At 39.7% G+C, this 14,002-nt stretch overlaps 1 protein-coding gene across 8 annotated transcripts in view; it reads right to left on the bottom strand.

Moving 5' to 3' along the window:
- The window catches only part of RELCH (RAB11 binding and LisH domain, coiled-coil and HEAT repeat containing), a 388,739-nt gene that overhangs the window by 34,148 nt on the left and 340,589 nt on the right, over positions 1-14,002 (bottom strand). For all 8 annotated transcript variants that reach the window (XM_053714624.1, XM_053714625.1, XM_053714627.1 and 5 more), the window contains one exon: positions 4,533-4,603. In XM_053714624.1, coding sequence (XP_053570599.1) covers positions 4,533-4,603 — 71 coding nt within the window. The remainder of the gene's footprint in view (positions 1-4,532; positions 4,604-14,002) is intronic.

Raw genomic sequence — 14,002 nt, 5'->3', positions numbered from 1 at the left:
CCATAAGTCCTTTCTGGGGTCGACCATAGGAAACAATTTTTTAAATATGGGGGGAGGGACGAAAGGAATACCGGGCCTTTCCCATTCTTTATTAACAATGTCCGCCACCCGCTTGGGTATAGGAAAAGCTTCTGGGAGCCCCGGCACCTCTAGGAACTTGTCCATTTTACATAGTTTCTCTGGGATGACCAAATTTTCACAATCATCCAGAGTGGATAATACCTCCTTAAGCAAAATGCGGAGATGTTCCAACTTAAATTTAAATGTAATCACATCAGATTCAGCCTGCTGAGAAATGTTCCCTAAATCAGTAATTTCTCCCTCAGACAAAACCTCCCTGGCTCCCTCAGATTGGGTTAGGGGCCCTTCAGAGATATTAATATCAGCGTCGTCATGCTCTTCAGTAACTAAAACAGAGCAGCCACGCTTACGCTGACAAGGGTTCATTTTGGCTAAAATGTTTTTGACAGAATTATCCATTACAGCCGTTAATTGTTGCATAGTAAGGAGTATTGGCGCACTAGATGTACTAGGGGCCTCCTGAGTGGGCAAGACTCGTGTAGACGAAGGAGGGAATGATGCAGTACCATGCTTACTCCCCTCACTTGAGGAATCATCTTGGGCATCATTGTCATTATCACATAAATCACATTTATTTAAATGAATAGGAATTCTGGCTTCCCCACATTCAGAACACAGTCTATCTGGTAGTTCAGACATGTTAAACAGGCATAAACTTGATAAGAAAGTACAAAAAACGTTTTAAAATAAAACCGTTACTGTCACTTTAAATTTTAAACTGAACACACTTTATTACTGCAATTGCGAAAAAACATGAAGGAAATGTTCAAAATTCACCAAATTTTCACCACAGTGTCATAAAGCCTTAAAAATATTGCACACCAAATTTGGAAGCTTTAACCCTTAAAATAACGGAACCGGAGCCGTTTTAAGCTTTAACCCCTTTACAGTCCCAGGTATCTGCTTTGCTGAGACCCAACCAAACCCAAAGGGGAATACGATACCAAATGACGCCTTCAGAAGTCTTTTCTAAGTATCAGAGCTCCTCTCACATGCGACTGCATGCCATGCCTCTCAAAAACAAGTGCGCCACACCGGCGCGAAAATGAGACTCTGCTTATGCTTTGGGAAAGCCCCTAAGAAATAAGGTGTCTAATACAGTGCCTGCCGATATTATTATATCAAAATACCCAAATAAAATGATTCCTCAAGGCTAAATATGTGTTAATAATGAATCGATTTAGCCCAAAAAAGTCTACAGTCTAAATAAGCCCTTGTGAAGCCCTTATTTACGATCGTAATAAACATGGCTTACCGGATCCCATAGGGAAAATGACAGCTTCCAGCATTACATTGTCTTGTTAGAATGTGTCATACCTCAAGCAGCAAGAGACTGCACACTGTTCCCCCAACTGAAGTTAATTGCTCTCAACAGTCCTGTGTGGAACAGCCATGGATTTTAGTTACGGTTGCTAAAATCATTTTCCTCATACAAACAGAACTCTTCATCTCTTTTCTGTTTCTGAGTAAATAGTACATACCAGCACTATTTGAAAATAACAAACTCTTGATTGAATAATGAAAAACTACAGTTAAACACTAAAAAACTCTAAGCCATCTCCGTGGAGATGTTGCCTGTACAACGGCAAAGAGAATGACTGGGGTAGGCGGAGCCTAGGAGGGATCATGTGACCAGCTTTGCTGGGCTCTTTGCCATTTCCTGTTGGGGAGGAGAATATCCCACAAGTAAGGATGACGCCGTGGACCGGACACACCTATGTTGGAGAAATAAACATTTTTACACATCAGTGAAAAGAAATAAATATATATAAAAAGCCAGAATGAAAGGCTTGAGTTAGGATCCTACGTACTGCTGGGACTTTTTAGTTCTATCAACATATTTCTTGGCCAATAGCTTAACTAATCCTCAATTTGTGTTGTATTTGCAACTTCTTGCATGTTCAAGAGTGTCATCTAGTTTCTATATATATATATATATATATATATATATATATATATATATATATATATATATATATATATATATATATATATAGTAAATACTTGTAGAGTTTGCTCTGATTATTTTCCATGCTGTGGGAAACACATCTTGTATTTTAAGACTGCTGCCAGGGACATGTCCTTTGCCACATTTATATTAAAACAAAATCCTGCAACCTAAATTCTTGGCTTAGCAAAAGAATAGAGCACATGTCGCTGTGTAAAGGAAGGAAAGAGTTTCTATTTTAAGCTTATAATTTATGTTTTACTTAACACAAAACCAGGATGTAATTACACAATAGAAGCCTCAGTATATATTGTTTTTTAACTACTGAATGTCTTTGTGTTTGAGGAGCTTGGATTTTGTGTAACTGTATAGACCACAGAGCCAATAGAAATTAAAGGGACATTCTAGTGTCAAATAAAAAAGCATTCCTTTCTTTCACTACATGTTAAACTCCTGGAACGGGGTTAAATACCTAGTTAAAACAGTGATGTGTGCCACTCCAGATAAGGCTGCAGTTGGTGAGCCAATCCGGAGTAGATAAACCTATGCATGCTCGCTCCAATCATTGGCTGTATACTGAGTCATGGAGCAGCGTGGCGTGTTCCAGTAGTGCTACTCTGTGTTTAACCCTTATGAAGGAGCAAGGCACGCAGTAAAAGAAGGGATTTTGATAAAAAAATAAAACCTCTAGTGAAATAGTAGTGCTACTCTGTGTTTAACCCTTTTGAAGGAGCAAGACATGCAGTAAAAAAAAAAAAACCTCAAGTGAAATAGAGTATTTTATTTTTACTCTACAAAGTCCCTTTAATAACGTCTAATGGTCCAAATAAGCATTTGTTCATGCTAGCGGAAACTAAAAAAAGTGTTAGTGAAAACATTTATCTTTTATGACACTAGGGTTTAGAAAGGTTGAAACATCTTATTGCCAGAGGGTGTACAGAAGTCTGGGATTGAGAGTGTTGGTTTATTATTAAACCAATTCACTTAATTTTAAATGGATCTATCTCTCGATGCTAGCTGAAAAATATAGATCACAATTAGAATAGCTGGTGTAAAATAAAGTACATCAACGTAGGTGAAAACTATAGCTTGCAATAGCAGAAACGGACCACAAAGTGAAAAAGCTAATAGTAAAAAGGACCACAACATTTGCATCTACTTTAAAATGCAATTGAAATGTGTTTAAATCTGCTCCAGTACATTACATATGGTCAGTCTTCAAGCTTAGAACATTTCTGAAAAGATATCTCAAGCCAAAGTGACTTATTTTCTGGTAATAGATAAATGACTTTAATGAACCGCTGCAAGTCAAAAGCACAAAAGTTCTTTACAATAATACAAACTACAGAGAGAAGCGGAGCTTAGAAATGGATAGATCATACAGCAGATATAAATTACTTTATCATAGACAAAAAAGATAAAGTATAGAGTAAAAAAAAAAAAAAAGTGAATCTGATACATAAGCCTATCCACCATAGAGCTGAGAAATGTTCCTTTACAGACAATGACCTACTGAGACTTGATAAATACATTTATAACTCAGAATTATCCCCCAAGGACATCCATGCAGGAAATGGAACCTCTCCAGGAATAATCTGTTTGCGGTCGAGACCTTAAAATTGTGAGGTATCCCCTGAAAAAAGCAGCTGTAGAAACATAACCAATTAGTCCATCTATAACAAATATAGCCTTACACACTGCACATCTCTCCTGAGTAGAGGTCTGCATGACATTAAAATAATCTACAAGTGTTGCAGGTATATTAGGATCCCAAGCCTCTAGGGACCTATTCAAGGGTAATCAAAAAGCCCTTTTCTGTAGCAGAGCAGGGAAAACAGCAGATATGACAGGCAAATTGCCTGTTTTACCAGTCTATCCAATGTTAGTAAATCCTTTTATTACCCATTCCCCAGTTTTGCATAAGCAACACTGTTATATTAATGCACTTTTTACTTTTGTGATTACCATGTATCTCTGCAGACTGCCCCCCTTATCTCAGTTCTTTTAGCAGACATGCATTTTAACCAATCAGTGCTGACTCATAAATAACTCAATGGGAGTGAGGACAATGCGCTAGCAAACTAGCGCTGTCTGACTGTGAAAAACTGTCAAAATGCACTGAAATAAGGGGCAGTCTTCAACAGCTTAGAAATCAGTTTGTTAGTAATTTTTGACTAGACTGCCCTTTTAATTGCATTGCTAACATCTGCAACAAACAATATGGTCTTAGATAATATTTTATGGCCAAAACACTGATTCACTAAACCTCTCTGGTCTGTTGAGACTCTATAAGATGCCTCAACAGCATTATGATGATCACTCAAGGATTGTTTTAAAGGCAATTTTAACTGTGTAACTCATTAAGGGGAGCTTACTAATATTCTTTATGTGAAGGGGAGACACGTTACAATATAATGTTCACTATAATAACCCAATGACTTCTCTCCATACCGGAGAGTTTTTGAGAATCAGGCCCTAAGGGAGAAATAAAATGTGTACTTACCCCTGGGGCTCTTGCACAGTCTTGTTCTCCACTTTCTGTTCACATTCTTTTATCATTGAGCTCAATATCACCTAAGAGGGGAAGCAGAAAATACTACATGATGACAATGGTGAACACAAAGCTGTCTACATAACAATACTAGGTTCTGTAATATCGTATCTACAATTCTTGTTTAGAACTACACAACTCCAAATTATTAAAAAATACACCTTTCAAGAAGCATAAAAACCAAAGAAACTTCTTTCAACTCATGATAGAAAACATATATATATATATATATATATATATATATACACAACTTGAAATATCATAGACTTATGTTTTACTTCAAATCAAACAATACACACAACAGAAAAACATAATCTATGTTTACCTGATAAATGAATTTCTTTCATTATTTAGAGTCCACGATCCATTACTCTTGGGAATCACCTTCCCTACCACTTGGAGGAAGCAAAGCTTCCTAAACCCCAAGAGCTTTATATATCCCATCCCACCTCACACATACCTCAATCTAATGCATAGCCAAGCAAGTGAGGTAAGAAAAAGAGCATGATCCAAACAAAATGGAGCAGGGAAAAAGAGGTGCTAAAAAAAGAAAACAAAAGCCTTAAAAAAAAAAAAGGGGGGGGGGGGTATAAGAAATTAATTCATCCAGCATGCATAAATTATGTTTTCTTTCATACAGGTGGTGAGAGTCCATGATCCATTACTCATGGTAACTAATGCCCAAGCTGTGGAGTCCATGAGTAATAACACAAAGGGAGGGATTTAAAAACATATTTTTTACTGAGAAATTTTTAATGCACATAAAACATAAAACAGACCAGAATCAAACTGAATCAACTGCTTGAAGCACCTGTCTACCAAAAGCTGCCTCAAAGGAAGCAAAAACATCTAAATGGTAGAATTTAGTAAAAGTATGCAAAGAAGACCAAGTAGCTACTTTACAAGTTTGATCAACTGAGGCCTCATTCTTAAATGCCCAAGAAGTAGGCTGACCATATTGCCGCTTTAAAAAGGGACACATATGAAAAATGCATATATCAGGGCTGTTTTAAGAAATGTTTTGTATAAGAACCCTGACATGTATTTTTCATATGGGCCCCTTTTTATTGCAGCAATATGGTCACCCTACCAAGAAGTAGCAACTGAACTAGTAGAATGAGCAGTAATCCGTTGTGGAGGAGGTTGACCAACCTCCAAATAAGCATTGTGAATCAAAAGTTTCAACCAAGAAGCTAAAGAAATGGCATAAATTAATTAAACTAGAAATTTGTCTAAAGGCCTTAAAAGCACCAATGTAATACTTTAATGCCCTAACAACATCCAAATTATGCAAAGATCTTTCTGAAGCAGACTTAAGACACAAAGAAGGAACAACAATTTAAATAATAATACGGTAATTATCAGTAGACACTCGTCCACCATCTAAGCAGCAGACAGCCAAACTAGTACTGAAACATATCAGTAGAGGTTATGGAATAGGAGTATATTGTAGATCCATAAAGGGAGGCAGAAGACACGGCCCTGCAACAGATTATGGAAAGTTAAGGAAGAAATTCCCATGAGGTAAATAAAAGAATCACAAACAATATCCCAAATACATCCCTCTGACAAGCACTGCACCCTGAGGGGAAACTGGGCCTCAAAATACACTGAAAACCCCTTTCACTGAAGGAAAACAAGCATATCTTTATTCTTTAACCACCTCCAGCAAAGGCAAAGACTAAGGTATGTGTGAGATGTTTTTTAGAGCTCTTGTGGTTTGGGAATCTTTGCCTCCTCCAAGTGGTAGGGAAGGTAATTCCCATGAGTAATGAATCATGGACTCTGACCACCTGTATGAAAGAAATGCACATAATTCCTGCTTTAATGCAGTACGGTTAATTGAAACTGTACATGCAAAAACATAAACTATGCTTACCTGATCATTTTCTTTTCTTCAGATGGAAAGAGTCCACAGCTGCATTCATTACTTTTGGGAATTCAGAACCTGGCCACCATTAGGTGGCAAAGATACCCAGCCAAAGGCTTAAATACTCCTCCCACTCCTCTCATCCCCCAGTCATTCTGCCAAGGAACAAGGAACAGTAGAAGAAATATCAGGGTGAAAAGGTGTCAGAAGAATAAAAATAATAGACGCCCCACATAAAAAACACGGGCGGGGAGCTGTGGACTCTTTCCATCTGAAGAAAAGAAAATGATCAGGTAAGGATAATTTATGTTTTTCTTCAAAAATGGAAAGAGTCCACAGCTGCATTCATTACTTTTGGGAAAACAATACCCAAGCTATAGAGGACACTGAATGCTAAAACGGGAGGGTACAAAATGCAGCACATTCTGAGGGCACCAGGCCTGAAACCACAACCCAGCAAAAATCCAGCTTCGTCCGAAGCCAAGAAAACATTTGAAAAAGAAGGCCCCAAGGACACTGACCCGCAGCTAGTCCACAAGCCTTGCTAGAGACCACAGAAACTGACTCAACTGAGCCAACACTCCTCCAGGAGAAACCATCACCCAAAGGTCGATCCTCAACCACACACCCTTACAGAGAAAGGGGAACAACAACCGAAATCTCCCAAAGGGGAGAGGACTTGGAGGAACAACACGGTTTCCTGGAAGACCCTAAACAGGGTGCAATAAGATCCGAATAAAAATGGAAAACCCCAAAAAGCGAGCCAAACTCACAGGGACCCTAAAGGTTCTTGAAACAAGGGAAGGTAAGGCCCAGACCCCAAACTGTACAGAATCACAAGGTTGACACCGGGAATCAGAACAGAGAAGAAAACTTGAAAAACTCTGAAAAACAGAGCAACTGCCCCGAAAAAACGACTGAAACCAGAGTCCCAAGTCGCCAGGAACTCAGAATATTGAAATATTCCCAAACCAACACGTGCATCAAACTCAGAGAACAACCTCTGAACACCACACACTTCAGTCATACCAGGATGACCTGGAAAATAAAATACTTGTAAACAAGTAAAAAGCAGCCGAAGATAGATAGACACCAACCGACAGACTGCTAACCTCCACTAATTAGCGGTACACTGCAGGTAATTCAAAGCTGCAAGGCCTACACACGTATCCGGAACAGCTAGGAACCCAGAACCTCAAAGAGGCTCACCGTACCACGATCCGAGGATAGACAACATATCTCAGATCCTATTCAAACACCGGACAAGCCCAAGTAACCTACAGGTCTGAGAGACAGGGGAACAGAAAGGACCCCAACCACCAGCCCCCAGATAAAAGGGTGGAATGGGACGGCCTCCGGCACCCCAACAGAGCTCGGGAGCCTTACAGAAGCCCTATGAAATCTAGCCGGACACTCTATGGCAGTCTCAACACAGCACCTCCAACAGGTACTCCCAAGGAGCACCCCATAGAGATAGCGTAACTATGATCTAACGTGGAGACTGCAACCCCAGACGGAACAGAACAACCCCAGAAAGTGGACCACTCTCTATACAGGATAAACCACCTGTTCCAACCACCTGCACACAGGGCAGGACAACCATCCTCCAGAGAGAGGAAAACCTCACCTCTTAAGAAAGGCAAACAACCCCTCCCCACAAAGGAAAGGGCACAGCTAAAGAACAGCGCACACCCTCACAAGGTCAAAGCCATAATCTGAGCCGAATGAAAAACATCCAGGTGCTATATAGGAATATTAAAAGGAACTTTTAAGCACATACCATTCAAGAACAAGGCAGGCCCTGAGAAGCCTGAGCACACAGAACTTCTGGCCAAACTGCTAGTAGCTCAACTAGCGAGACCATAAGATATAGTCTATGTTCCCTGAAGAACTAGAGCTCCCGAACCAGTCATAAGGATCATAAAATTCAGGAAAAAAATTGCCAGATAAGGTCATGAAAAAAGAGCACCCGCACTCACAACGAGATCCAGGTAGTGAAACCATGGAGTTAACCCCTAATCATACCAGCTGGCTTAGGCCCAGAAAGATCAAGACAAAGTAAGGTCTGAGCCCCAGTATCGTTTAAACAAACAATACCCCAGGAAACACCATACCCCGTCAGAATAAAACAGACTACACAGAGGATAAGGCTAACGCGGCGAACAGGTCTAAGACTCACTCATAAATCCCACCCAAGGGGGAAGAACACCGCTAACAGAAGTCCAACTCCAAAAGAGCTAGGGCCCGACAGAGCCACGAAGACTCTAACCCAACAGGCGTACAACGCCCAACTTCCAGGACCACAGTGAAATACCAGGGACAAAGTCACCCAAAGAGCGAGTGAACAAAGGCTAGTCTCCATAATCTCCTCAGAGTATAGAACCAGAGGACTACATCCAGGGAAACAGAATGCATAGCCTAGACAGAGCCAGGATAAGGAGACCACACAGCCTATGATTCCTAAAAAGGAACGACTAACTCCCAGAGTAGGAAAGACCGCAAGGCCATCCCATAAGGCGGCCTCAACCACTAAGGAGAAAGTCCCGAAGGACATTCCAATAGCCCTTGAAAGGCAAGACAGCTCATCACGGCAGCAAGGAGGCTAAATCCTCCAAATCCTCAACCCATGCAGGGAAGGAAACACTCAAATCCCGGCAATATCGGAACCAACGGAGTGTGACGTACTTGAACTCCACCGAGACGCGTCCCCAAAACAACTTCCGTAGAGAATTTGCGAGTATCGATTCCAGAAGGAAAATTCCCGAAGGAATATAAAAAAAAACATGAGCTCTTTAAATCAAATAAAAGTCATCCTCACCGGATTAAATAAAAGAAAAGGTAACCCGTAGGTTTTCGCCCAAGGAGAACAGACACACCCGCAGGAGCAGCCCAACAGAACCCTGCTCGTCCAAGCTCAGACTGGAAAGGATACTCAATAATCAGACTATAAAAAGATTACTTCATCCCCTTATATTTAATTCTGCGAGCTATTCGAAGTAGAAGACTGAGAACTCCTATATCCATTAAGGATGTGATCCTCCAACAACTCCAAGATGTGCCGTAGCAGAACACAAAGGCACGCCAGTCTATACCGAAAAGCACAGCACACCTACGCCGGAGCCTCAGGACCAGTCGCTCCCCCGGAGAGTTGAACGGGGCAACTCCATGCCTGGGGAACCCGGGTTGAAGGGACACGAACATAATTTTAAGCAGACATCTGGGAACTGCAGATGTGCCAACGCCATAAGTATTTGAATACGGAAACGTGCCACAACCTACGGAGGGAACAAACCACCATCCAGGGAGGGATAAGCATAATCTGGGTCACCTGCACATGTAAGTAAGTGGTAGGGAACTCGCCTCTCAAGGGACAGAACTCCCAGAGGTGGATAGCTCAGCGGCCCCCTGATTTCCTGATCCCAAGGAATTGAGCCCTCTAGAACAGCCTACGGAACATAACTGACTGTCATGTGTCATCTGGGCCGATTCGTATTCTTCGCAATAAGTGGAATCTGAATCAGAGACTATTTCAATCTCAACATCAGAATCCTCCATAACTGGGATAAGAATACAAGAAAATGGACCAGATAAGAAAAAATCTAAACGGCACCTTATACCCACAATGGCTGGGGCACTCACCACCTTCTATGTACCAGCGGACCAGAATGTTTACGTCGCCACGCGGTCAGGAATGCCGAACAGGAGAGTAAAAAACTTGACCACGCCCGGTCACAAGGTAAGCCGTACAGTCCAGAAAAAGTGCACCCGACTGCAAAGGCTGTGTCACTTTCAAGGCCGTTATGTTCCACAAGCCATGTGCTTAAGTAACAATACCCATAAGCAGGTCGAATCACATAATAAACATGTTTAAAGACCCCCCCCCTGTTAAATAACCCCCTCAGGAGATATTAAAGGGCCATGATACCCAAATGTTGCTGACTAGAAAATATCACCTGAACATCTCTATGTAAAAAAGAAAGATATTTTACCTAAAAAAATCCTCAGTAGCCACATCCCATTGTAAAGGACTTCTAAGCAGCAAATCAGTATGTCTGTCCCGGGACAGCTAAGGGAGTGAGCTTATTTCCCTATTCAGTTTAAGGAAGTTTACTATGAAATCTCATGAGAGTTAAGTGAAATCTCATGAGATCACAGTAAAAGAGTTCATGACCTCAGCACTGTTGATGCCGATTGGCTGCTGTTCCTTTCTTTTTCTTTTTTTTTACCTGCAGCAGCCGAGTATAACTTTTTATACAGAACTTACTCTGCTGAGCTGAGGAGAAAATATCTTCTTTTTTTACAAAGAGATGCTCAGGTGATATTTTCCGGTCAGCTTTTTACAGTTATACTGCATCAGTTACAAGTGATTTAGCTTATGAGTATTATGTCCCTGTAACCCTTGATTCCAAGATACAAAAGGAGCCTCACTGAGACCCTAATACAGTTAGTCCCGCAAGGTGGTAGCCTCTCGGGAAAACACTAGTAATACAATACAATCATAAGGAAAGTAAAATGAAATGATCTTACTGGAATCTACGCCGTGGAACAGGAACACGGCCCTTCAAGTGTGACAGATAGTAGCCTTGCCTCTGCCATGGACTTGAGAGAAGAAAGCAGGCAGCAAAACTCGTCAACGCCGATTGGTTATGGAGCTGTTAAAAATTAGTCGGGATGGTTTCGCAGAAAGACTCTCCCTACATCTCTGGACTTTAACTTTCATCCAAGCTCTCACTGAGAGGCTGACAGGACTACTTAAAACTCCAGTCCCATGCCGAAGAGTACTACCCTCCATAAGAGACTAATCGAAAAATTCTGACACTGCCAACATCCTGGGACGAAAGGCAAAGAATGACTGGGGGATGAGGGGAGTGGGAGGAGTATTTAAGCCTTTGGCTGGGGTATCTTTGCCTCCTTCTGGTGGCCAGGTTCTGAATTCCCAAAAGTAATGAATGCAGCTGTGGACTGTTTCCATTTATGAAAATAAAAAATGTGATGTCCCTTTTTAGTCTTAATGGACTAACTTGCATTTTGTATTGATTTTTACTTTAACTCCTTTACTGTAAAAGAGTGAAAAAACTGAACTTTTCTTTTGGCAGACAAGGGGTTACAAATCCAAGATACTACTAGCTCTTTGGGTCTATTTATATTTGGAATTTTGATTATTTACTTAATATAATGTACTTACCACACTTACTGTACACATAATACACTATGCTGCTTAGTGTTTTCTATAGAATGATCTTCCATCCAGCACTTTGTGAAATTGTAAAGAACTATATATATATATATATATATATATATATATATATATATATATACAGTATATATATAGGCAATAAGATAAGTGCACGCCCAAATGCCAGGGTGCCATGAGGATATAAATAATAAAAGTAGAGCAAAGCACTCACTGGTCTTATCAAGTGACAAAACTTAACAGTTTATTCCATAGTGACATTTCGGGGTGTTCACCCCTTCATCAGACCAACAATAATGAATCTTGCAGCAAACATTTTAAAGTGTAGGAAGCCCCACCCACTGACAAAAAAAAAGGCCAAAGGGTTACCATAGTGACACCATAACAATAATACACTTGTGAAATAGTGACAGTAATGCATAAAAACATTGTCAATGTTGTATAGTGCTAATCATATATACAGTTGTAGATAAAATAAAACAGTGTATACATATACCTACATATTGCTATGTAATAGGGGACAATACGTGGAAAGCAGAAAAAATTGCTATTGCAGAAATACAAGGCTGCCAAATGTATTACCTAGTCATGGAAACTAGCCTATCCTATTAGAAAATCGCCATCCTATACACTTATGTGGGGGGAGGGTAGTATCCGTTGCTTAGTTTTGAGATTTGGTTCCATATTATCCTGAGCTTATCATAGTAAGTACACTATTGTTATACTTCATGCTCACTTGGGATCTTGTTATTTCTGTTTTACCGCTTATACCTACATGAGTGTATAGGGCGGCGAGTTTCTATTAGGACAGTATGAAAGATCATACTTATGCATTATTCATATGTAATAAAGTGTTTAACTGCATTTACTGTAAATATTTAATTTTCTGATGTTCTTAACATAGGGGAACATGTTCTATGTATTATTAAATAGATATTCTTGTATATACCTATCTATCTCTATATAAATAAATAAAAAAAACATATATCCTGGAGCTCAGCTAATACATAATATCTCCCTGCAGTTTCTACCATTTCACACATAAAAGTGTATATATATATATTTATTTAAGAATAGAGCATATTCTGCCATTTGTCATGTTGGGTAAGTGCACTTGTTTGAACACGATCGGGATTGTGTGTATATGGGTGTTATTTTCGCCCTCCCAAATTTTCACACTCCATTGAAGTATATTGCGGAATATGTTACCTCTGTGTCAATATTCTAAGTTTCAAATTTTTTGCGTGCCTCGAGTTAGTGCTCATAGTTTTTACTTTTAAATCATAATACGAGCGCAACCGTCACATGAAAAAAAGCTTACGTTTAGCGAAGTTAATGCGTGAGTGTGAGCACTTATTTGTGCTTCACTCGTAATCTAGCCCTTAATAGGTCCTGGGGAGAACTGTACTAATATAATAGAAGATATGTTAACCCAAAGTGACCTACAGGTAATTATAGACACACTTAATGGCTCGCCAAAAATGAAAAATTACTTTTTTTTTAAAAAAAAACCCAAACAAAAAAAGTGGACAAAACTATGAAAATAGTCAGTTCGGTTCCTGGTGAAGGTATAGAAGCTATGGGTCCAGTGTCTAAAACGAGTGCAGTCTATACCCTTCCATACACACTATATTTATATTTCTTCAGGTCTTCTGTACAGCTATATGATTTTTTCTGACACTAATTCTATATAAAGTTTAGAAGTAGTATTCTGGGCACAGATACATAATGAAAGGGGGGATGCATGTTAATATATATATAAATAAAGAAATGTGCCCCCAATAAATTTCAACTGATAATCTAAACAAAAAAACAATATATAATCTTGCTTAAATCACAATATAAGAAATAATAAAATACAAAAACAAATGTGATGGTGCACAAAAAAATGATGAAAGTCCCAGGTAATCATGGTGGTAATGTTTAGCAGGTGAACCTCAGGGAAAAAAAGAGAAACACATAAGGATCCTTGAAAAAGCCAAGCTGTGATTGTTTGAAACGATTGTTGGAGTAGTGACATCACAGAAGGGGTGGAGCCTTGATCCTTACCGGACTAACAGAGCATTCATTGGACATTTTAATACACACAGTCTTTTGTTTGTAGTAGTCTGATTGGGACAGACTCATTATATGCCTTCTGACTTGTTTTAATAAATTTGTTATACTTTTTAACCACTTCTGATTCATCCTTTGGAGCTAGAACATCCTTCTTTGCCTTGCCTCCTATTAGGAGCTTCCTGTGCCTATATATCTAGAGCTTGATTTTTAAGCTCTAGACAATGTGAGCACCTTTTCTAGGTTCTGCTGCAAATTTCACATAACCACAGAACTTCACTGTATGTGTTTCTCTTTTTTTCC

Source organism: Bombina bombina, chromosome 5 (assembly GCF_027579735.1).
Source record: "Bombina bombina isolate aBomBom1 chromosome 5, aBomBom1.pri, whole genome shotgun sequence".
Taxonomy (NCBI): domain Eukaryota; kingdom Metazoa; phylum Chordata; class Amphibia; order Anura; family Bombinatoridae; genus Bombina; species Bombina bombina.
This window is presented reverse-complemented; position numbering and strand designations above follow the sequence as displayed.